Below are 26,321 nucleotides of genomic sequence, written 5' to 3'. Positions count from 1 at the left end.
CAGGGAAGCCCCAGGCTGCTTTTATGATTTGTTTTATTGAATATTCACTATGCTGACCTCTGGATCATGATCCATTGAAGCTTTCATTCATTAGAAAGGGATCCTTGAGGGACAGGTATGCAGTTCCCATGGGGACTTTCAGCTCACAGAGATCCTTTACTGACGGGAACTGATATGATGTTGTTATTGTTTTTATTTTTTAAAATCCTCCTGAGGCAGTAAGAACTCAGAGCTTAAATCTGGATTCTGCAGGGAGTTCTGTATTTGCAAAGTAGAGCTTTCACTTTGAAGTTATCTTTAAGAAAGCAATGTTGTGGCTGAACTCTTTTGTTCCTAAACCCATAAATCAGAAATTGCCCCATTCTGCTTTATGATCGTAGATATTTTCATCAACTTCCAGTAAGTTGGATATTTTTCAGCATTATAATTTAGTTATAAGCCTTCGGTTATCTGCAGTACTTCTCAGCTATTAAAGTGTGTAACATTCATTTGGGGAATTTTGTGAAATGCCCTTTCCAACAAGCTCCCAGGTGATAACTATGCCACTGGTCCACCAACCACATTGTGTAACAAGAGTCTGTGGCTCATTTTTACTTGTAGATATCAGCTTATACAACATTTAGTTTGGTGCTTATGGCATTTGGTTAGTTTCACAATTGGATTGAACAGCAATAGAAATTGATAGTTCAACCACTGGTTTTTATTTCAGGAAATTACTAAAAATAAGATGAAGAAAACCTGTTCAAGAAAATGGAAAAGTGCTTAAAAATGTCTAACAATAACTGCTTGGGTTTTAAATTATAATTTATTTATAGTATTTTTTTAAGATACATGGGCTAGGTCAAGAAATATGGATTAAATTTTTTTAATAATCTTTTTTGAAGATTTAAGAACCTGTCTTTCCTAAAATACAGTACTTAAATTTTGAAATATTGTGAACAAAAGAACTTAATAATAGACAATATTGTGATTTGTTTATTAAACTAACAAGCACATTGCATAGGTTTGAGTTTGCACTGTTTATTTGACAGTCATATTTTTGCAGTAACACTCAGTTATATTGCTTTTCAGTATTTACTGTTGCATCATTTGATCCATTTATTGACTCTCAATTGGCATTGAATCTATTGGCTAAGCAAAAATAAAATTCTAATATGGGTCTAAGTAAAAAGGATAAGGTATATGTAAGAATTTTTGGCAACGATGGCATCAGAAATTTATCTTGAAATACTCATATCAGTTACTGAAGATAGAAGATTGAATGGTTTTTGTTTTGTTTCCTTTTTTTCTTATTAAAATGTTTTATTTGTTGACTGAATAATGCTAGTTCTATGTTTCCTGTGTAAAAGGGTTAGAGTTGGAAAAACAAAATGTAAGCCATAAAGCATTAGGTTTACTTATAAAGTTTGTACTTCGGTATGATACCAGTGATCTAGGTCCTAATTGTGGGGTTCTATCCCTAAATGAGAATTAGCTAGTTGAATCTTTTTGGGAATTCCCTAAGTCATTTTTTTCTCTCCTTGTGTATTTCAGAATCAAGAACTTTTCCCTACACCCTCATAAATTCTTTCTAAGCATCTTCCTATTAAATCTTCCATTCTTACTCTCCAAAGTAAGAGTAGAACTCCTTGAATACCTGTCTCCTTCCCACCCCCTGAATCTTGGGTACTGCTGTCTAGTCTGTCTTCCTTTGATATCAGGTTAGACCATTTCATTAGTCCAATTCTTTAAACCAGGAACTATGTTTCCGAAAGAGCCCTGGGGCAGTGGAAGGAGGCACACAGGGCAGATTGGTGCTCAAGTCACAGCTAGAGGAGGCCTAGGTTGAGCTAGAGAGTTGGTTGGGTTTCTATATGAAATGACCAAATGGTGGCTTTGGATGGACACTGGGGTCAGGATTAGGTCATACTAGAAAAAATATGTGTTGAGGATGGAAGAAGTGATGAAGAGGAAGAGTTAGGATGGTGTGGAGATGGGATTCGGTTACAGTCAGGAAAGTGAGAGAGAAGAGATCAGCCGCAAACAGAAGCTGCTGCACTGTGGCTGCCACTGTGTTCTGAATTCAAAACCAGGAATATTTGTAACAATGCAACTGACCTGACTTTCTTTAGAGGAATTTTAAAAGCAGTTTTGTTTTTTTTTTAAAGACTCATGAAGGTTTTATATCAGAATTAGCTATGACTTGGCTCGTAATGAGGCGAAGTTAATTAGTTTTTTCTTATGTCCCAGGCTTGGCTAGCCCAAACCTGACTAACCTAGGGCCAGGACATGGCCAAAAATAATGACCCTAGCACTGGCTACTTTTCTCAACAAGACTCCGTTCAAAGTTACTTCAAAGCACTTGTTCTTTTTTGGTAGAGGGTCAGTTATGTCACGCTCTCTTAGAAAATGCACTACTTTACTGGGGGATTTACTTTGAGTTGGTGTGTTAGCGTCACAGGATTTGATTTTTAAATGCTGAATACTTAAAAATACATGTTTTACTTCTTCTGTTTGAGATGAGGCTTTTAAGGAGTCATAGACACCACAATAAAAGCTAACGTGGTTTCCACTGTCATTAAAAAAGGTATTCGCGTGAAGTGCTGCTTTTTCTTAAGGAGCACTTGAGTACAGCATCGCTCAGCAACACATAAATCAACTTTGACACCTTATCATCTGTATATTCAGGCTTAAATGAAGTCTTTCCAGTGATGGGACAGATTGAGTCTTTTAAACTGAACAAGTGAAAGGTGTCATGTTGTCATCTTCATCTTTAGGTTGGCAGCAAGCTTATAACATTTTGGAATTAGAATTTTTTTCAGTTTATCCTCTTGGGCCTCCAGCTTCTCAGCTTCTGTTCCCTCTTCATGTTTTTCATACCTAAATATCCTTACAGGGTCTTCTCTTCAGTTCTGAGATCTAAGGTAAGCCCCTTAGCATGGTGCGCAGAGCTTGCCAGGAGCTGCTTCCCTTCTCCTCTTCTATGAAGCAGAAGGGCTTCAGCCAAGCGAAACAACAGTTTTCCATACATGCTGTGTTCTTTGATATCACTGTTTCTTCAAGCCCACATTGTTTTTTTCTGTTGGGGAATACTCTTGCTGACTAAGCCCTGCTCATCTTTCTAGATAATGTCTGGCTTCTCAGACAACTTCAGTCTGATTCTTTCAGTTTGAGTTAAGGGCCCCTTCTCCTAGGCTCCTAAGCAAATCTTGGTCATAGGGCTTTAATATTGGATTTCAGTTGTTTACTTTTCTCATACTAACCTGGGAATTTCTTTTTTTTTAATTTATTTATTTTTTATTCATTTATTTATTTTTGGCTGCATTGGGTCTTCGTTGCTGCTCGTGGGCTTTCTCTAGTTGCAGCGAGTGGGGGCTGCTCTTCATTGCGGTGCGTGGGCTTCTCATTGTGGTGGCTTCTCTTGTTGCAGAGCACAGGCCCTAGGCACACGGGCTTCAGTAGTTGTGGCTCGTGGGCTCTAGAGCACAGGCTCAGTAGTTGTGGTGCACAGGCTTAGTTGCTCCACGGCATGTGGAACCTTCCTGGACCAGGGATCGAACCTGTGTCCCCTGCACTGGCAGGTGGATTCTTAACCACTGCGCCACCAGGGAAGTCCTGGGAATTTCTTGAGGGACAGGAATTCTGTCTTATCTGTTTATCCCTGTCCTTTCTGGGTGTTTCATGTAGCTGATTTTTTCATTATCTGTGACAGGGCTGAGTTTTCTTTCCTTGTGAAGAAGTAGTTCTTTATTACTGAGGGGTTTTGACCAGAGGCCCAAGACCTCTATTATTTATAAATTTAACAGTTATTTTTTTGAAGTATCCATACTGTGCCAAGGGCTGTGCTTTTGTTTACTACTACTGGAAGGATATAGATTCAAGCATCATATAAAAGGTTATGCTAGATGTAACAGTAAGTGAAAAAAGTTTGGAGGAGCAAAAAATTAAAGCAAGAATTTTTGAAGATACAAAGTATCAGGAAGGCTATTCCATTGTTTTATGAAGATTTCCACAAGGGGAGAAAAAGTTAAGAGTTCGTTTTGAATACATATTTTTACAACTGGTATAGAAAAATTACCTCATCAATTTATGTATCCTAAGCTCAGGAAACACTCCTCAGTAGTTTGCTTCCAAGAAGCAAAAAAAATCTGCCATGATAGAAGGTAGATACTGCCATACTCCTTAGTGAATTGGTGTGTGTGGATTTCTGGAATTTTAATTTTATTCATATATTTAAAAATTCACCAAATTTTTATTTTAAAATTTAATGTATTTATAAACATTCTTTAATCTAGTTTCAATTTTAGAACAATGTTAGGAATGAAAAGTCAGTCTTGTATGTGGACGGCGTTTTATATCTATAGTGGCTATCTATATCTGTATCATATCTATCTCTCCATCTATATCTATATATCTGTATCCATACAGGCTGTCTCAGAAATTATATCTAAAGGTATTTCTTTTTCTCTTTTGCTTTATTTGGAAAATATTGAAAAATGAGCAAAAAGTAAAAGAAAAACAAAATTTCTTATTTGAAAGTAGGGTAGGATATTATATTTAAAATAAAGAAAGCCCCTCAACCATTCATTTCTACCCTATGCTGTTAACATTTGGGCACTTCTCCTGACTTCTAAAGATGCTCTTGTTAACACAGTGTAGTTATGTGCTGCATGCTATCTTTTATGATAGCAACTTTAAAGGTTCCTTTTCAGAATTACTCTTTGTTCTGCTTTGAGCTATATTTGTATTTATTTATTTTCAGATCATTTATTTTTTACAAAAGCAAACAAAGCACATTGTTTTTAAAAAGAGTAAAAAAGTGTAGACATTATGTAGTAGAAAGCAAAATTTTCCTTTGTCACTGTTTTTCGGGGTAACTCATTAATATTTTGGCATATAATCTTCTAAATAACTGTGAACTGTGAATTGTAAACTTTTTCCCTTTTGTTTTTGTTTTTTAATAACAGGGTCACACTTTCCACACTCTGTCACTTATATTATTCATTCACTAATGCTTTATTTCATAGCTACTCTTCCCTGTCACCACATGTGAGTCCATCCCAGGCTTTTTACTGACTACATAATATTTCACGGAATAGATCTACTGTAATTTAATAAGCTGTTGTCCATTAGGGTGTCTCCATTATTTTGCTATTAGAAATAACATTGTAACAAGCATGTTTGTATCTTGTACACAAGCGTGTATTTCTGTAGTGTAATACCTAGATATGGATTTGCTTGGTTGGAGGGATTGCATATGTAAAGTTTTGCTGTAATTTAAAGGATAAACTCTTCTTCAAGACTTTCAACAATTTTTAACTGTAAACAATAAAGTTCTGATTTGAGAATAAACATGGTTTAAAAGGAAAGACGGATTCCTGTTTAAAAGGAAAGATGGATTCCTTTCCTGAGGGCTCAATGAGACAGTACATTTCAGGGAGGGTTATTTGTTTTTCTCCTCATGTTTTAACCTGGATTTTCTGTGATATGTAGAACCTTTGAGAGAAAGTATTACTCGGTCTCCCTGCTGCTTTACAAAAGAAATCTATGTTCTTATTGGTGGCATCTCCCTGATAATGCTATTATTTCATTGCATGTTGGTGTTCCTTGTGATGAACAATAATGTTTTTGGTTGAATTCTAATCTGTACAGTATGGTATAGTACAGAACAAAAACTGTTCTGTGGGGTAATTTATCTTAAAAGAAATACATGAAGGTGACTCGATCAATAAAAATAGTAGCCCCAGATTGTCATTTTACTTACACATTTAAGTTCTTTTCTTATAACCTTGAAAACAGTTGTAAATATGTCTTGTTTGAATAAAGGAAAGCTTATAGATGAACATCAAATACATTTTCTTTTTTCAAAAGGATCATCTAATTGAGGCTATAAACCTTATTTTTAGGTTATAAGAGTGGGTTTGTAAAGTTATATGTTCATGGCTTTTCATGATACCACATACAATTAGGTGTTTGGTACTTTTTTAAGGTACTATCTCCATCTAACTTAAGTTTATTCACCTACATCTTTGAGTCCATTTCACTCCAGCTATTTTTACAGATGTATCAAATTGCTATTTGAGAACTATATTACAGATTTCAAATTCATGTTTAAAAGACAAATTGGCTCACTGTCTTTATGGCTGTGGAATTTGTCTTAAACACTGGGAACCTTAATAGTCAACCCATGTAGGGCTATATAGACATATATTGGAAGAAGGGTTTTGTATTTAATATATAACTTTATTTATTTATTTTTTGAATTTTATTTTATTTTCTTATACAGCAGGTTCTTATTAGTTATCCATTTTATAATCCCAATCGCCCAATTCAGCACACCACCATCCCCACCCCCCTGCGGCTTTCCCCCCTCGGTTGTTCTCTACATCTGTGTCTCAATTTCTGCCCTGCAAACCAGTTCATCTGTACAACTTTAAATAATTTATTTTGGCATTCAGAAAATGACTTTATTTTTCTTTAAGACTTCATAATCTTTCTAGTCTGATCTGCAAATGTCTATCTGCTAATCTTTTTGTCTATAAGATATACTTTTGAGGAGGTGATACTCATTTATTTCAAAGATTATTTTGTTTTTTTCTCCTTTTTACAGGAAACAGGCATCGTTGTGGGTCCAAGGAGACATTTTCCGATCCAAACTGAAAAATAGACCGTCCAGTGAAGGAAGTATTAATAAAATTCTTTCTAGCTTGGATGATATGTCTATTGGTGGAAACTTATCTAAAATACAAAACGTGGAGAGATTTGGAGAGGTGAGTTTTTTCCAGGAAGATTTTCGTGTCTCCTTAAGACTAACGTTCTGCATTTCTTTGTTTCCCAATTGAACACATATAACATAGCCACATCTCTTCTCTGAATGCTGCAGTACTAAATTTTTAGACATGGAGTCAACACCTATAAAGCAATAATAAAAGCAAAGAAAGCAATTATCCTTAAAAAGAAAAAGCTGTAATTTAAGGAGTACAATTATAAAGGAGTCTACTCTGGTTTGGAAAATACTTACAAAAAAGAAATAGAAAAGCAAACTTTCTCTTTTAAAATGGAAATAGATATCAACAAGAAAAATCTTAATGCGACAGTTGGATATTACATACCACAAGTGGTACATTGAAGCCTCAAATTCATGATTTCTAAAGTAAGTCCAGAGTTGAAAACATAATCAGGGACAACTTTTTTTTTTTTTTAATTGAGACTCCATTATAAACAAACCACTTTAAACAATTGACATACATCGTCTGATTTAATCTCCATAACTACCTGGTGAGTTAGTCAATATTATCTCTATTTTATAATAAGGAAATTGAATATTAGAGAAGTTCTCAGTGTCAGAAACATGATTCAGTCCAGGTCTATCTGATTTCAAACCCATATTTTTTTCTATTATACTTGCTACCTCAATAAAAATGATAGTGATTCACTAAGAATTAAGATCATGGGCATTTTTGGAGGTAGAAGCAACCTTGAAATAATTTGTTCCAGTTTCCTCTCTTGTGTGGATCAGAAACCCGGGTCGCACAAGATTTTTTACTTGCCCAAGGTTACAGAGTTTTCAAGTAGTGGGGCCACCTTAAGAGCTGGTAGTCTGACTCCTAGTTTAGCTCTGTCTACCACAATATGCCTGAGGTGAAGCTAAGCACCTAGTTTATATTTATATTTTTATTTCACTAAAGGGGCAAAAAAGCTATTAAAATGGTTAAGTAGCAAGTGTAGGTTTACATTCAATTAGGCAGTGACCCATTAGACATGGACAAGGACCTTGAACAAGCTTAGACCTCAAGGATGGAAAGAATGCATCATAGCTCTGTTAGGTCAACAATTGGCATCCCAAACAGATTTTTTTTCACCAGGAATGATAACAAGAGTGCTCAGAGATAGGGAGTGTTTTCTTCAAGAGGAAGGATGGGGACTGCTGGAGGAACTGAGTTTTCAACCCTGTGGTATGTTCTCCAGGACAGCCACTGATGAAGTGGCTAAGTTTACTGGTTTGAGTCATCTGTCCTGACCAAGCATAAATCTTATTAGCCAAGGTCGTGTTGATGTTCAGAGCCCTTGTAGACCTTTTCTTGTCTCTGTGTTATGGTTTGGCCTTTTCAAAGCAAACAAAAAGGATCTGGACTGACATTTTAATGAGATAATGTAGCTAAACAAGAACACTTTGTTGCTCTGGTCAGCATTTCCTCCCCAGGTTTGAGTTCAAGTAAATAAGGCTTTTGAGTTATGACCTCTGAAGAGGCACATATGAAACCCATCCATCTATCTGAGAAATATATTTATCTTGCAGGAACATAATGCTTTTTATATCATAATCTGTATTAAATTAACATCTGGTAGTTAGAACATTTCATTCTCATACTTTTTTAGATCCCAGTTTGTTGAACTTGAGACTGATTAACATTTATTTATCACTGGAAGGATGATGAATGCAATATGATTGAAATTTAAAATAAGTCAGTTTGAAATATGAGCATATATTCAGATGTTGGCTGTTTTACCTCGTTCCTATTTCCCACCCCCCAAATTAATTACTTAGCTCTCATTCAGAAGTGCTATTATTTTTGAAATTAGAGGACAGAAATGAAAGAGTTCAGAAATACTAGAGAATGATGGTGTGGTTAAGATTGTAGACAGTGACATATCTATGGGTTTTGGACGACTTTTATAGTTAGGTGATGCTTTGTGCAAGTACCTCTTCTGATTCTGAGCCTTTTTATTGCTATGCTTATCTGGTGCTGTCTCCATGAATATGGGGAGTTAGTTTACTCAAGTGAGTGTAACAGAGTTAGTGATTCCTTTATCATTCTTGTGAATTCCAGTTGGGAAAATACGTCAAGAATGCTGCAAGGGTTTTAATGTTTCAAGTTCTATACCAATGTTCAGGATAGAAGCCCATGGAAATCCTGGATTTATTTAGTTTATATACAGAGAAAGTGCAAAAAGCCAGTGTTCTTCTAGAGGTAGTTTTTTTTTTTTAAGTCAAAAGCAGAGATAGCAAATTATTTTTTGATTTCTATGCCTATAGGAATTTTCCTGTGATTGGTTATTAGGAAGCTTGGGAAGCTCCGTAGATTTGGGGAGCTTGAATGTATAGTTTTTCAATGCTTACGGGGTGGGTAAAAGGAAAATAATCAAAAGTATGAACCAGAATGATTCAGGCCACAGTAATGGAGTAGGTTGTGGCTTTAATGAATTCTCTTTGCCCACTTAGAGTTATGAGAAATCTTTTAAAAATAGAGGCTTTTCCTTTATTGAACCTGGTCTTCAGTGCTGGGCTAGGAACTATGAAATGTACACAGCCCATCCTGTGGGTCTGGAGGGGGCTCCCTGCTTCACGGCCCTGCCTTGCACTGTCCTTTTCCTCCATGGTCCTTACCTCGCCTTCCTTGCTGGACAATATGCTTTGTAAGGATGGAGGCTTCTATCTGCCCTCATCATAAGTCTATTCCTAGCCCACAGGGCCTTCGTAAATATTACCTGAATGAGTGAAGGCTGACAGTTTCACAGAAAACAAACAAGAATACAGACATAAAACTGGTAATAATCCAAGCTATCCAAGGGTAGCATATGCTCAAATATAAAATAGTACCAGCAATAAGTGCTCATTTTGACATTGAGTGGCCTTAGGATCCATTCTGTATTGGGGTTATTAAAAAATGGCTTTAAATGGAATCTAATGCACTTTATTTAAAGTGCCAGATGTATAAGGAGTTAAATGAGGAGCTTACGGGGCAACAGCAACCACCTAAATGGCACCTACTATGTGCCCGGCACTGTCCTAAGCACTTTATTACATGGATTAATTTTAGGCCCTAGAAGAGCTGTATGAAATAGGCACCTTTACAAGGTCCATTTCACAGATGACATAACTGAGGTAGAGGAAGTTAAGCTGCCTGCCCAAGATCACAAAGTACAGAGTGGAGTTGTCATTTGAACCCAGGCACTCTGGCTCCGGAGTTGGCCTCTGACCCCGAGGCCTCTCACTGTACTGCTGCCTCTCCACTGGGTCCTCTTTGTGGCTCTAGTACGTTGCATACAGTCATTTTGGACATAACCTTAGCCAACGTGTCCTCATAAATTTCTCCTGGAACTGCAATTGCTTTTATCTTTTTCCTACTCTAGGGTGATAGTCCAGTATTAGCACACCAGTCAGTGTGTACTCTTGAGTTAGAGATATTAATTAGATACAGGTGCTGCTGACGTTTAGCCATGAGTTACCATGATTTATAAAATCCTTTGCCCATGAGCAGGGTACATCTTTAAAAAAATCTATGAAGTAAAAATTAAATCTCTAAGGCCCTACTTTTAAGCACCTTTCTTTCCACTCTTAGGCCCACTAAGGCATTCCAGGTCCAATCTGAAAGCCGCAGGGATCCACCAGAGGCTATCAGTAAGGGGAGTGACTGTACACAGATTCACCCTTTGAGGAGCTCACCCTGGCTGTGCTGTGGAAGGGGTGCTGGTGTCTGTGTGTGGCCCAGGGTTGGAAGGCCAGGGAGTTGGTCATGAGGCAGTGGTCCAGGTGACGAGGTCTGAACCAGTGGCAGGGAAAAGGAAGAGGAGACGAATTTGGGGAGCTCTGATAAATCCAAACTTTTTATTGATCAGAAACAATTTATGAAGGTGACCTCTTTGCCTTTCTCCAACTTTTACATCTCATAGGTTTAACATCTGAGAGATGAAAAGAATTTTAGAGATGACCCAGTCATTTTTCCTTGCCAAATCATTTAAATCTGCTAAAAATTCCATTTTTGTCTTTTTCTTTCAGTCCTTAGACTTCTATTTTTACTTGTTTCTATTTCAAACTCTCCTTTTATGTCATTTTTCTATTATAACTCTTCCATCTTTATTCCATAGTGTGCTATATTTCATCTAAAATATCTTTTCTTAATGGCATACACAATGGCCTCCCTAGTAGTTTTCTCTGTTACCATTTTATTAATGGTAACATTAGTAAATAAATTTATTAATGTGTTGGTGAGTAATTTATCCAACTGAAATCTGTGGGCACAATTTAATTTATTTGATTTTGGTTTTCATCTTGTCTGCATATAGAGAACAACTGGTGGAATAAAATACATCTTCATATTTTATGCTATTTGTTCTTTAGCTAGACCATCACCTATAAATAACAATATCTTTAAAAATTCTCCTTCTTTATGTGTTTTAGTTGGCTCTATTTTCCTGTCTTTATGTAGGGCAGGCTTGTATCCAGAAGAAAACGCACTGATGCTCAGACCCTCCAGAGGGCGACAGGGGTCTGAGAACAGACTCCCGTCCTTGGGGGAGCCAAGATATCAGGGTCTTCCCTGAACTAGGCTTCTTCACCATTGCCAGCAATCGTGTGGCTTTGTTTCAGGGGATCTGCTGCTTCCAGAGTAGCTGAGAGCAAGAGCGGGGCTACACTGGGACTCTGGGGAAAGGGGCTGGAGCCCAAGAGCACACGGAGGCCTGGGTTAAATTCTCGGCATTTATCGTTTGTGACTTTGTTCATCGTTAGTCATCATGAGGAATTTGGTATAAAGAATGCGGTATAACAGTACCTGATGAGAAACATCTTCAAACTGCCCTCGGTCCCCCAGTTCTTGGGATTGATTTATGCCTCATGACAAATGGAACTCTATTTTCTAATATACTTTTCCCCACGCAGGCATTTGTGACCTAGTATATATTATAAGTGCCCTAATAAATACAGGGGTTGGTTATATTCCTGTCTGCGTGACTTATTCAGGATTCCAGGAGACCAAAGTCCTCTTCTATATAGTTTTTTTTTCTTTTTATAAAAATATTTTTTATTGAAGTATAGTTGATTTACAATGTTGTGTTAATTTCTGCTGTACAGAAAAGTGATTCAGTTATATATATACATTCTTTTTTTAATATTCTTTTCTATTATGGTTTATCATAGGATATTGAATATAGTTCCCTGTGCTATACAGTAGGACCTTGTTGTTTATCCATTCTATATATAAAAGCTTGCATCTGCTAACCCCAACTTCCCATTCCATCCCTCCCCAACCCCCTCCCACTTGGCAACCACCAGTCTGTTCTCTATGTCTGTGAGTCTGTTTCTATTTCATAGATAGGTTCATTTGTGTCACATTTTAGATTCCACACATAAGTGATATCATATGGTATTTGTCTTTCTCTTTCTGACTTCATTTAGTGTGATAAGCTCTAGTTGCATCCATGTTGCTGCAAATGGCATTATTTTGTTCTTTTTTTATGACTGAGTAGTATTCCATTGTATATATGTACCACATTTTCTTTATTCATTCATCTGTTGATGGACATCTAGGTTGTTTCCATGTCTTAGCTATTGTGAATAGTGCTACTGTGAACATAGGGGTGCATGTATCTTTTTGAATTATAGTTTTGTTGATATATGCCCAGGAGTGGGCTCGCTGGATCATATGGTAATTCTATTTTTAGTTTTCTGAGGAACCTCCATACTGTTTTCCACAGTGGCTGCACCAACTTACATTCCCACCAACAGTGTAGGAGGGTTCCCTTTTCTCCACATCCTCTCTAGCATTTGTTATTTGTAGACTTTTTAATGATGGCCATTCTGACCAGTGTGAGGTGGAACCTCATTGTAGTTTTGATTTGCATTTCTCTAATAATTAGTGATGTTGAGCACCTTTTCCTGTGCCTATTGGCCATCTGTATTTCTTCTTTGGAGAAATGTGTATTTAGGTCTTCTGCCCATTTTTCGATTGGGTTGTTTGTTTTTTTGTTGTTGAGTTGTATGAGCTGTGTATTTTGGAAATTAAGCCCATGTTGGTTCATCATTTGCAAATGTTTTCTCCCATTCTGTAGGTTGTCTTTTCTTTTTATGGTTTCCTTTGCTGTGCAAAAGCTTGTAAGTTTGATTAGGTCCCACTTGTTTATTTTCGTTTTTATTTCTGTTGCCTTGGGAGACTGACCTAAGAAAACATTGGTATGATTTCTGTCAGAGAATGTTTTGCCTGTGATCTCTTCTAGGAGTTTTATGGTGCCCTGTCTTATGTTTAAGTCTTTAAGCCATTTTGAGTTTATTTTTTTGTGTGGTGAGAGGGTGCGTTCATTGATTTACATGCGGCTATCCAACTTTTCCAACACCACTTGCTGAAGAGACTGTCTCTTTCCCATTGTATATTCTTGCCTCCTTTGTCAAAGATTAATTGACCGTAGGTGTGTGGGGCTTTTTGTTTCTTAATTTTGTAATTTAAATGTGTTTTGAATAACATTGTATATAACTATTTTTGTCAAGAGTTTGAAGGCTGTTAATCATTTACTAAGAATTTTATAACTCATATATTTTATATTCTTAGTCCTAAAAATGGCTAAAACTTCTTACAGTAGCTACAGAAATAAAATAAGGGGAGATAGGTTGAGACCAAGAAAACCATGATTTATATTTTAGCAGATATTTTTCAGACCTGTACTGTGTGTCCAGATCTTTTCCCCTCCCTCCTCCTTCCCCAGGTCCTGAGTTCCAGGCAGTTTCTCCTACCTTAATCCAATCTGTCCTCTCTCACCAGACCACTGCTGTGTCCCCCGCCCCCAGTCTTGATCTCTCTGAGTTATTCTCCTCACATTAATCAACTGGGAGGAAATATTTACAACACATTCAAATGAAAGGTTTTTTTATTTTAATGTAAAGAGCTCTTAAGAAATCAATGTGTGGCTTCCCTGGTGGCTCAGTGGTTAAGAATCCACCTACCAATGCAGGGGACATGGGTTTGAGCCCTGGTCCGGGAAGATCCCACATGCCGTGGAGCAAGTAAGCCCGTGTGCCACAACTACTGAGCTTGTGGCCACAACTACTGAGCTTGTGCTCTAGAGCCCACGAGCCACAACTACTGAGCCCACACGCCTGGAGCCTGTGCTCCACAAGAGAAGCTACCGCAATGAGAAGACCGCGCACCACAACTAAGAGTAGCCCCTGCTTGCCTCAACTAGAGAAAGCCCGTGCACGGCAATGAAGACCCAATGCACCCAAAAATAAATAAAGAAAATAAATAAATTTATAAAAAAAAAATCAATGTGAAAACTCCATGTACACAAATAAAACAAAATGGGGGCCCTTATGGTTGGTAAATATAAAAAAATGTGCTACTTCTCTAGGAATGAAAGAAACACAGATGCTATTTATGCCTATCAACTTGTATGAGATTAAAGAAATGTATGCAGTATTAGCAAGGGTTTGGGGATTAAAAAGCTCTTAAACATTGCTAGTTGGAGTTTAAAATGGTGTAGCCTTTCTGGAGGGCGGTTTGATAACATGTAGCAGGAGACTTTAATCTAGCAATTCCACTTCTATGCATTTATCTTAAGGCAATAATAATAGGACAGTGTTCAGAAACCATGTGTTTATAGAAGGATGTTTGTTGGAACTGTTTATAGTGATGAAAGACAGCAAACAGCCTGACTTAGGGCAAAATATATAAAATTTGATACATCTCAACAATGGAATTTTATGGAGCAATAAAACATGATAATGTAGAAGATTTTTAAAATTTACCCTGAAACACTTCTGTAGTATATTTAAGTGAAAAAGTAGGTTACAAAGCAGCATGTATAATTCAACCTCCTTTTGAGAGGAAGAAATGTGTTGGTGGGGTATGTATAGATAGCACAGGGGAAAGTCTGGAAGACTATATGACAGAATGCTAATGTGTTTTACTTTGATGGTAAGTGTGTAGGTGGCTTTAATATTTTTTTTATCTCTTTTCTGTAGTTTGTTGTTACCTATGACAAACAAGTATTATATGGTAAAATATATATTTTTTTTCTTTGGAAAAGACATGGTTTCCTTCTCCAGAGGTTGAGAGCTGGGACTTAATATATAATGTTTTCATTTTCTTTGAGAGCCAGTGTACCTAAGTAAGCTCCTTAAGGAGCTTAAGAAAAAATATATTAATTCTGGGTAGTTAGGTACATGGCTGGCTGTTACATCATTTTGTTGTTTTCTACGTGTTTGAAATGTATTATAATTTAAAATTTTTTCACCTTTAAGATTTACAATAAAGTGGGAGAAATAAACACATGTAAAGTAACTATAATATAAATATACTGTTACTTTCTTTAACTGTATATTTTAAAATTAATTTTTATTTTAGAAAATAATATATGACCATAGTTTTAGAAATAGCAAAAGTATTGAATTCTAATAAAAAATCAGTTCCCTATCCCACCTTTCTGTATCCCCAGACCCAGTCTCAAACAGGAGAAACCTGTAAGCAAATTAACTGCCAAATTTCTAAATATCTTTTTTTTTTTTTTTGCGGTATGCGGGCCTCTCACTGTTGTGGCCTCTCCCGTTGCGGAGCACAGGCTCTGGATGCGCAGGCTCAGCGGCCATGGCTCACGGGCTTAGCCGCTCCGCGGCATGTGGGATCTTCCCGGACGGGGGCACGAACCCGTGTCCCCTGCATCGGCAGGCAGACTCTCAACCACTGCGCCACCAGGGAAGCCCTAAATATCTTGCTATAATGCTACTTTTAAAAGCTTATCAATTTCGGACATTTTTCTATTGCCTCCTGGTTATGGTAGATAGGATTAGTTCTCCTACCTTGCCATCACCTCTACTTCCCCTAGCTGCCCAATATAGCTATATTATAATTTTTGGTTAAACCCAAATAATGTATACATTATTACAAATATTGCTCACTGTTGAGCTTAGTAGCCCACTCTGACTGATTTCTTTGTTGAAGCTCCCTTTTCCCCCTCGAGTTATTTGCTCTTTTTATTTGTGTAGTTTTCTGTATATCTGGGAAAAGAGAATGCTACTCTCCCCTCCTCCCCAAATTGTGCCAAGCAATTAAATTTTTTTTCAAAATCTCAACACAGCAAAAAAATCTTACCAAGTCCGTTGTTTTCCTGAAGACACTTCTGCCTTCCAACCTGAACTAATTGTTCTACAGCCCAAATATAGAGTTCTGACCCAAGGCCTTCTCTTCACACTTCTCAGTTGGATCCCTAATTTTCCTGGATCTCATGTTGTCTTCTTTCCTTCTCCTGAAGCATATCCTATAATAGTTCTCGCAGAAAGATTGTCAGAGAGGTAAATTTTTGTACTTTTATTCTACTTTTACACTTGACAGATAGGTTGAATATTGCAATTTCAAGTTGAGAATTACTTTTCCTTAGAATTTTGAAGGCATTTTAGAGCTGAGAATGCAAAGATCCTCCTAGTTGAATAGACAAACATGCTTTCCTGGCTTTCTCACTAAGGCACTCATTAGACAGTGAAACGGATTGTGGTGTGGATCCGACCAACCTTCAAGAAGCTCTCCTTGCCAGTCTTATGAAGGCTTATATACTTCTTGAGACCCCCTCATATTTTGGAGCCTCTTGGCTATGTGCTTGTCCTTCTGTCAGGCACACGTAACTGCGACCAACCCAGCATGTTGGGTGCTGGATGAAGCTAAGCTCAGCTTCTCAGGTGTTACTATCCTGCTTGCAAGCCTAGCCTTCAGGCGTGCCTGATTTCTGTTCCTACAGGCTTCCTTGGGTGGTAGTAGATTTCCCCCCGCTAGGATTGTATGGACAAAGATGAATAATATAATTGATTCCTCGGGACTTTATAGGTGGGCATCTCTTAATAACTCTAAGAGAACCCCCTGACCTTGGGGTTCCATGATCCTGTGACTGTTAAATCGGAGTTCTTTGCCAGCACGGCCCTTCCTGTGACCTTGGCTTGGCTTGCTTCGCTTGTACTCATTCTTTAAGACTCAGCTAAGGGATTGTCTCCTCTGGGAAGCTTTCATCTTCATTTCTTTTTCTTTCCTATTAGCTGTGTATTTTGTATGTCTTTTTTTTTTTTTTTTTAAATCAGAGCTGTAGTGGTGAGGTGTGGTCTTTTTACCCAGGACATGCCTACTGAGCCCCAGATGAATCCATGGACCCCAAAATAGATGGCAAGGAACAAAAAAGTGTTTTGATTCAGGAATGGCTGTCAAAAATGACTAAAAGGTCACTGAGGGAAGTGCGTTTTTGTACATTCTTCATCAAATAAGACTTCTAGCTTTAAAGAAGAGAGGAGACTCTTATGGCTAGAAATGATCTTAGCAAATTCAAACCTTTTGATTTATTTTCAGGTGAGGAAAAATACAATCTTTATGGTGGAATGTTAGTGTGCCGTGGCATATATTTTAGAAAGAACATTGTATCTGAGGACAAGAAATCTGATTTTAAAATCATAGCTCTGTCATGAAGAGTTTAGGGGAACTTAGGCAATAGTCTTATCTTCCACAAGCACCTCCTTTTTTCATCTTTAAATTAAGGGTAATGGTGCCCTCCCCACCACTGCTCCCTGGGTTGTGAGAATTAAATGTGACCTGGTATGCAAAAAAGACCTGGTGTGGTACTTACATATATTTTTCCAACTACAAGACTTGGTTCAGCAGGAAACACACTTTCCCAGTCTAGTAAGCTTAGAAAAATCTTGAGTGCTTTTAATAGTGTTAAATGATGTTAATAAGTTACTGTATAGATATCCTAAATTGTTTTGTCTTTCACTTATGTAAACAAGCTATGGAATTTGCAGTGATGGGTGCTGGTAGCTTCTGGAAAAATATTTGTACTGTATCTATTGAGCCAACCTATGTCTAAGCTATATTCAAAAGCATAATTTTGTCTGCAAGAAAGTCTCCATGGTTGTGGTCCGTTGTAACAGAGCTCCTTTTAATAAATTCTGCCACATCCATATCCATGCTTCTTTGATTTGGAATTCGACCAGTATATTTAATTGATGATTAGTCCAGCGTTCTTTAGTATATATGTGGCCAATGCTGAATTCATAGTGCGTTAAAACTATTTAAGATAATCTGTATAAACCATATCCATATACCGAGATAATCTATAAACTGTTAAGAAATCTATATAAAGTAGAATTACTCATAATGACCTTTCTGTGGAACATGAATTTTTTTCCAGAATAATTTAGAAGAGGATGAAGATGTGGAAATGAAAAATAATATAACCCAGGGAGACAAACTACGTGCCTTAAAAAGTCAGAGACAGCCACGCTCCTCACCATCGTGTGCATTTAGGTAGATCTATTTGAAACTTTTAAATTTATATTGTACCTCCATTTGTGGGTAGAATATTTAATCTTCTCTTTTGAATATCATTCTACAAGTACTATGTTTACCTCTCATTTTTTGGTTTATTACTATTTTGTGTCATTTTTAAAATTATTTTATCACTGCGGGGAGTAGCTAAATTTTAGAAGCTTATTGATGCAGCTGCTGCATCTTAATCTCTGGAATTCCACCTTAAACTGCTAAGCAGTTGGTTGTCTTTGGGACTCTTCAAAATTCCACTTGGAATGGACTCTTCTCCTGTGAATGGGTTTCCTGTCCTATGGTGAATTCTCACAGATGTGCCAAGCATTTGTATTTAATCTAGAGTGTGCAGATAAGTATAGTATGCCAAGCTTTTGTTATATCCTAACTCCTTAGCCTTACTTTATATTTTTGAGAATTGAATAAGCAATTCTTGCCTGTAAAGTTACAAACCATCTTGGTTTGGAGGTCTGAAATTACTCATCAGAATCAATTGATGGGACTTAACTTCTGACCACAACCTTTGAAATCTTCTGATAATTCAGATTAAGTGAAAAAAAAAGACTTCAGAATCAATGTAGGTACAAAAATCTGTAAACATCAAGATTCTTTATTGTAATATAAGGAATGGCAAGTCCACAAATGAATATAACCAGAAGTGGCTACTTTCCTTTGATTTTTAAGTGAGAGAAATGCATAGCAAGAGAGATGTTTTGCTAGTATGATAAATGTCAGACTCCTCACAGGGAATTTAGTTTTATGTATTATCTGGGAGGATTATAACACTTAAGTCAGGTTGGGTCTGGTCATACCACTATCTGTGCTTTGGGTACTGGTTTCCTGCCCTGAAAAATGAAGGTTCATATAGCTCAAAGTTGAGGTGATTGTTTTCTATAGTAAAATGGAAAGGTGGGATAGCAAGTTTAATACTTAGTAATAATCACCAACTACCACTAGGAAGTTGAGGAAATGTGCCATTTACTGAGCAGCTGCTATGGGCCAGGAATCTTGTTAGGTGCCTAGTTTGGACATGAGGATTAACCGAGTTAACACAAAAGGTGTGCACCAGTACCCACATTTGTGTTGGTTGCTTGAGGTCAGAGAGGTTAAATCACTCCCTAGCTGTTATTCAAACCCAGCACTGTTCAAAGTTCATGCTCTTTTCACTATATATATTGTCTAAGTCAGTGGAAGTTTCTTCAAGATCAGTTTAGATAACCAATTTTTTTTTTTTTTTTTTTTTTTTTTTGGTACGCGGGCCTCTCACTGTTGTGGCCTCTCCTGTTGCGGAGCACAGTCTCCGGATGCGCAGACTCAGCGGCCATGGCTCACGGGCCCAGCCACTCCGTGGCATGTGAGATCTTCCCGGACTGGGACACGAACCCACGTCCCCTGCATCGGCAGGCGGACTCTCAACTACTGCGCCACCAGGGAAGCCCACCAATCTTTTTTTTTTTATTCACCATTTTTTGTTTGAAACTCTAAGAAATTGCATCATATTGATTAAAATTAACTTCAAACAGATTTATGTTTGATTTTTAAGAAATCATAGGGGGAGGAAAGGGTAAGTTGGGGTGTAACTTGACAAATAAAAAGGCGAAAGAAGCCAGTGAATCTTCACTACACAAAACTTTAGAAGGTTCGTTCCAACATGGTGTTTTTCTTTTTCTTTTTATCCTCAGAAATATTCTCATTTTTTGGAATTTAGTTTTTCTTAAAAGCATCATGGCACCATGATCAAACATTTTTAACCTGAGTAGATGCAATACCACCTTCTGATGAAAAAGCATTTTGCTGTAAATGAAATTCAAGAGGAAACAAAATGACTAAAGTAGATTTCCTGCTGATTCTAGGATTTATTTTATAAAGTGAATAAATACTAATATCCACTTGCAAGGTTTATCCCTCTTGCCCATTGAATAATTTTGCTGGTCTGACTCCAGATGATGTGACTTTTGGTCTTGGCTTAAATGTGTGACCCTGGTGTTGTGTGAACATTTGTCTTTGGTTTCTGTAGGTTGGAGGATATGAAAGGGCATCCAAGAGCAGTGTCCCAGCCTTCCAGGTACTGTCAACCAGGTTGAATTTCCAGTAGCTTATAAACAAATGCTACCCTTTAGATACATTTCCCAACCCTTAAGCCCATAGAAATAAACTGCCCACAGCTTTTCACTTTTAAAATTCCTTCCTTTCTGTTCTAGATTGGTACAATATGCTTTGTATGTAATGCTCACCCTGCAAAAATGTTATTTTCCTGAGGTGTCTACAGGGCCGTATGGCTGTGGGAATGATGCCAATGTACTTGGTGTGACCAGTGCATGGTGGGATCTCTAATAAACTACAGTGGCTCTGCAACATGCCTTTCAAGCCAGTGATAGATTTTGCCTTGAATTTTTAACATTTCTGTTATTCTTCTTTCCTCCTATTTTTGCATGTATTTGTTCCCTTCCTTTGTTTTCTAGTTTTATTTCCTCCCCTATTCTCCATTTGAGGAGGAAACATTAGTGTTTTTCTCTGGAAAAATGTTCCCTGAACACTCCCTGGTGGCCTAAGTGATACCAGGATCAAGGGTAGGTCTTAGTGAGGCTGTAGAAATGTTTGCCCAAAACTGTCATCAACAGATGGGGAAAAAAAGCTGAGTCATTCCTCAGCTCTGTTCTTATTCAGCTCTAGGTTTTAGGGTTGTTTAGTGAGGGCAGCTCTGAGATGGCCCAGACTTCTCCAGAAGCTTGAGCTGCTTCCTTGTACAACTTTTCCTGTTCTTGATTTAGAGGCAAACCATGTTGTAAGCTGCTGTTTGGAGGGAAGATGATGAAGAAGAGAGTCTACAAGTAAATCAGCTTTTCTATAGCAGATAGGAAAACAGGGTCCAGCTACATCAAAAGATTTGTCCAGGACAAAACACATTTGGTATTAAAACCATGACTGGGCCCTGGTAGTCCAGATTTGAGTCATTTTTCCCTTTTTGTTCACTCAGCAAATATTTCCTGAACACCTACTCTGAGTCTGGCACTGTGCTAGTCTGGGAATTGAAATGAGAAGCAGTTCTTTGCTCGTAATGGAGCTAATTTCGAGGGAAGTAGACGATATTAGACAATGAAATGTGGTACAAGAGCTGTGATTTACTATGAGAATATATGATGAAACTTGATGCTTACCCCGCCTGGGAATTCAGTGAAGGCTTGCTGTAAGAGGTAACAGCTGATTGGACCATTAAAGGATAAGCAATGGGAGTGAGTCAGATGGAGGTGGAAGAAAAAGGTGTGTGTAGAGGTGAGGTAAGGACAGGAGAAGATGCCTTGGCAGGAAAAATAGCGTATGCAAACTGGACAGAGGTGTGGACGCCGTCTATCCAGGCATCTCAGGGCATTTTCTGTAGCTGGAGAAGAGGTGTCTGGTGGGAAAATGTGGAGAATTGGCAAATGCCAGATTTTGGAGGGTTTTAAAGCCAAGCCAAGAAGTTTAGGCTTTCTGGGCACTGAAGACAAATTAGATGGTTTAAACAGTGAAGCAACATGATTAGATATTTTAGATGTTGTTGGAGGCTATTCGGAATGTGAGTTTTAAGGGACCAGATTAAAAGGTGCTGCTAGGTGTCAAGGGTAAGAAATAATGATGGCCTCTCCTAGGGCAGTTGCAGAGTGGAAAGGTAAGGATAGATTTGAAATATAGAGAGGTAGAATCTCAGGACTTGGAAGGAATGAATGCCAGTGTCAAGAACGGGAAGTGGTCAAGGATGGCAGGATGGTAGTTACCCCCAGGACTTTGGATCCTGGATTTGAATCCCAGCTTTGCCTCTCGCTCGCTGAGTGACTTTGGACGAGGAGCTTTTCCTTTGTGCCTCCGTTTGCTCACTTGCAAGTGCAGTCTTCGCTACCTCGTGGGGTTGCTGTGAGGAGAAGCTGAGTTCATGTCCGTCAGGTTCTTAGATGAGCGCTCAGCACAGAGTGAGGGCTGCGGCCGTGTTGGCTACTGTTACTAGGACCTGCCATGATCTCTTTAACGTTTATTAGTTTATCTTGTCCTAGTCTATTGCTGAATGTTAAGATAACACAGCTTTTGTGTGACGCTTTGCCCATTTTTCTCCACAAAGATTGAGTTCTTCCCCACAAGGATCTGCATCTGCTTTGAAGACCTCAAAAGTGGCTTTGTCCCCTTCGGTGATGGCCAAGAGGATAAACAGAGGCTCTTTGTCCTCAGGCACCAGTGTAAGAAGGTAATTTTTCTCTCCTCCTTCTGAGGCACTGGCAGGAGGTAAAGGAAGGCAGCAGCAGACAATGAGTTTGGCTGAAGTTTGTGAGAGGAGGGGACTGGGGGAAGGGGAGAAACCACAAAAAGCACTGCGACCCTCTAGGCTTCTGTTCCTGTCTTGAATTGTGGGGACATGGCCATGGAGGGAATGCTGTATGGCATCCCTTTCCAGAGCTTGCCCAACATGATCCAGGGAACAGAGCTCAGTGGCGCAGACTAATAATACACGACATAGTCATTTTCTCCCCTGATGTGTATGGGCCGAACTAAAATGGGTAGGGATGTTTGATGTAGTCATATGATCGAATATATAGAAGTTAAATCTTGTACTTAGGTCTGCTTTGTACTCTCCCCTTATATAGTCCTTTTCATTTACTTCCTGCCACAGGGCAAGTAGAAACCCGCACATGTTCTATTTTAGGATCTCTGGTCAAACTGTTTTAGCCAGCTTCTTGAGTCTTAACTACTTTTGACAGAGGAACTTACCATGTATAACTAAAGGCCACATATTATAATATCACCAAGAGCAATTCTGTCACCATTTGCGTTGATCAGAACTGTCTTCATCCCATTCCCCTAATGTCGTAATCATGTGTTTTAGAAACGTGAACCCTGTGTGAGTATACATGGCTGTCTATGTTCCCCCCCGCCCCACCTGTGTTTTTCGTTCAGCTTTTCCATGAACTCCCGGCTAGCCAGTTCTCTAGGGAACTTGAACGCTGCAGCAGACGATCCAGAGAACAAAAAGACTGCCTCACCCTCCAAGGTGGGTTTCGTAGGCAACCCGTTCACCAGCCTCTTGAATGGCAGCTCCCAGCTGCCTGCCAGAAATTACCCTGAGCTCAACAACAACCAGTACAGCAGAAGCAACAGCAGCAGTGGGAGTGCCCTGAACAGTCAGCCAGGCCCTCACAGCGCCAAGACCGAGGATCACGCCACCGCCCTGCGGCCCTCCTACACCGGCCTTTCTTCTTCCTCAGCGAGATTCCTGAGCCGATCAATCCCTGTAAGTTCACAGACACCACCTCTTGGCCCTCAGAACCCTGAACACAACTTTCGTGCCTTGCCTTCCCAGCCGAGGCTGCCACCAAAGAAATTTAATTGCGCCAAGGAAGCCTTCTGATCGATGCCTTCCCTCTGTGCTGTGAAACTGTCTCTGCACGTACATCTGCTGGCTCTTCTTCAAGTAAATGCCAAGTGTCGACCCAGTTTTCTTCCTTCCTTCTTTTTCTTCTCCTTTTCCCACTCCTTTTTAAGTGATTTCTCTAGGAAGGGTAGCAGCTTTCATTCCCTTCATCATGGACACCGTTGTCTTCAGTTACTTTTCACTGAAGTTTCGAATCACTCAGCAAAGTCAGGGGTCGAGTCATACGACAGACAGCATCTGCTTTGGTTGTAGTGGCTTTTTTTTAATCCTGGCTTTTTCTACATCATTTATCAGTGGATGAATTTGGAGTATTTAAATGTGGAAGGTGTTGAATGAACAGTGTCTTCTCAGAACTAACCATCAAGCCCTTGACTAGGTCACCTGCAGGGAACTGACCCAGAATTATTAAATGGCAAATGGAGGGTGCTTATATGGCAGGTTTATGGTAGGTACTCGGGATGTAGGGGACGGGAAGGCAGGGTAACAGGAAGACGTTTAAAATTAGCTGTCACTCTTCTAGAGACAGGATGGAAGATCTCCAAACACATTTTACCCATGAGCGCTTCATTTTGGTTACCAAGCCCCCTTTGTGACCAGTAATCCCTATTAGGGTAAAATCTTGTTGGTCCACCCCCCCCCCACCATGAATCACTTTAATCACATATTTTGATTGCCTCAAAAGGAATTGAGATCTATGGGAATGTGAGTTTTGATGTGAGAGAACAAGGACAAGATAGGAAGGAGAAATAGAAATAGATGCCACAGATCAAGGCAATGTCAGTCAAGGTTAAAACGCGACATTGACTCCACTCAGGCACAAGCAAGCCCCAGGTGTTCTGGGAAGGCTGTGGTCTGGCACCCCTTCATGTCCACTGTCCTTCAAACACTTCCTCAGCCATTATCCTGGAAGAAGCGGGTCTCTGCAGGGGAGGGGAGGGGAGGAGAAGTGCGGGTGGCAGTGTGCCTCTCACCGCCTCTCAGCAGATCCATACCCCACGGTAAAAGCTAATGGGACCCACTTTCCCTAGAAGGCAGTTTAGAAACCACTTTGTGAATGTGAAGATGCAGCGTGTGTGTGTGTGTGTGTGTGTGTGTGTGTGTGTGTTGGACTCATTACTACTCCCATCCCTACCTCAGGCCTCTTTCAAAGTTTTTTTTTCCACTCTATCCACACACAGTCCTTTCTGGCACATATGACTTCCCCCGATCTGATTTTATTCCCAGTGATGTTTCTCAACATTATTTTAGATTCCTGTAGAGATTATAGCCTAGGCCCACTCTACCCCTTAATTTGACTCTAATCCCACTAAGTTATGGGTACATATGTATCAGTAAAACTTAAATCCTAGTAACTGGGATTAGATGGAAAATGAAGTGTATTTATTATACATTTTTATAACTAGTTTTACAAGTCATTATACTTCACAGCAGGAATTGAGTTCAGTCAATATTTTCATATACTGATTGTGGGTCAGCCGCTTTTTTAGACCAGAGTACAGATCTCTCCATTTTCAGAAAAAGTGTTATATATATAGATAGATAATTATATGAATACCTTGTAGATTTCATGGCTAAAGGTTTTGTGTGATCCACGTTTATAGCTCAATACCAGAAGGATTGGTAGCTTGATAAGAATGACATTCTACTTGTTCTGGATCTCAGTTTTCCTCTTTGCTAGTGGCAGCATGGGAGCTTCCTTTAGATGATTGTTAGTCCCCTAGCCACCATGTTTATGTAACTTGATTTTGGTTTCCTTCCATATTTTCCCTCTCCTGGCCTGAATACAGTGATTTTCCAATAATTAAATTTAAAGTAATACTCTGTGTGGGCAGCTGCTGCTTCTTCCCCTTCTCCTTCTTAAATTTGTCATCTTATTGTAAAGAAAAGCATTTATAAATAGAATTGCCATCAAGACAACATTTTCCTCCCTCTCACCCTCCCAGGAAGTAAGAATAGCCAGGTGTCTTGTAGCCGATTTTCCCTCCTTCATCTTTGCCTAGACAACGTCTGTGAGAGGGAGGGTTCCAAGTCCTTACCCCTGCTTGCTCGCTGGCAGAAGGTCTAAATTAAGATGGAAATTCCCGTTTTATGCGGAATAAAGTAGGAGGTTGGGAGTTTTTTCCTTTATCGGTTCAATGAAGCTTTTCTAATTGTTACAGGTTTCTTGTCTAAATAAGATGGTCCTTTTTTCCCAATGCTTCTGAAGATGTGAGACATATGATCCTTGAAGAACTAGGAATAAATCACTCAACAAAAATGTTTTTAAATCCTTAGGTAGGAAATGAAGTCTAGATGGCAATATCCTCCTCGCACCTTTAAGAAAGGCCCAGAAACTCCTAGGGGACGGGGGTTGCTGGGTGTTTAGAGGGCGTCTAATATTTTAAAAGCTGCAATTAGCATCTCTCTTGAAAGCTGCAATTGCTTCTCACTTTGTGCAGCAGTTCAGCCCCCAGAAAAATGTGGAAATGATTTCCTTGTTCTGTCATTAAATGCTTTAACACAGATAACAGGAACAGATGTTAAGGAATCCTTATGGTTGTGACAGAATTCTGAGAAGCAGATTTTATTTTTAATTGGACCGTTCTGTTAGCCTTGAGGTTTCTACTGACCAGCGCAATGCACCAGGTTTCATTTTGGCCGACCCACCTACTGTAAAAAATCAGTTTTCCCTCTCTGACATTCAGAGGCGTTTTCAAATCTTAAGAGATGAGGGACGTGTGATTACGGTGTGGGTGGGGTGGAAGTATTTTATTAAATTGAAATTACTTGCGGTATCTGTCTTGAATATTTGCTCTGTGTTATTTTTAAGAGACTTACCACTGAATTGCTATTCATCTGCATTGTCCTTACCTGACCCTGCAAGTCTGGGTTAGGTCACA

The 26,321-nt window shown here is 38.8% G+C and overlaps 1 protein-coding gene across 2 annotated transcripts in view; it reads left to right on the top strand.

Moving 5' to 3' along the window:
* CDC14A (cell division cycle 14A) overlaps nucleotides 1-23,418 on the top strand; it is a gene marked incomplete at its 3' end in the record, with an annotated part of 163,420 nt that extends 140,002 nt beyond the window's left edge. For both annotated transcript variants that reach the window (XM_082832927.1, XM_082832928.1), the window contains exons 11-15: nucleotides 6,590-6,749; nucleotides 17,914-18,029; nucleotides 20,062-20,109; nucleotides 22,138-22,260; nucleotides 22,968-23,418. In XM_082832927.1, the coding sequence (XP_082689053.1) occupies nucleotides 6,590-6,749; nucleotides 17,914-18,029; nucleotides 20,062-20,109; nucleotides 22,138-22,260; nucleotides 22,968-23,418 (898 nt within the window). The remainder of the gene's footprint in view (nucleotides 1-6,589; nucleotides 6,750-17,913; nucleotides 18,030-20,061; nucleotides 20,110-22,137; nucleotides 22,261-22,967) is intronic.
* Between the last annotated feature and the right edge of the window lie 2,903 nt (nucleotides 23,419-26,321).

The sequence above is a fragment of the Leucopleurus acutus genome (assembly GCF_964270905.1).
Source record: "Leucopleurus acutus genome assembly, chromosome: 2".
NCBI classification, from domain to species: Eukaryota; Metazoa; Chordata; class Mammalia; order Artiodactyla; family Delphinidae; genus Leucopleurus; species Leucopleurus acutus.
This window is presented reverse-complemented; position numbering and strand designations above follow the sequence as displayed.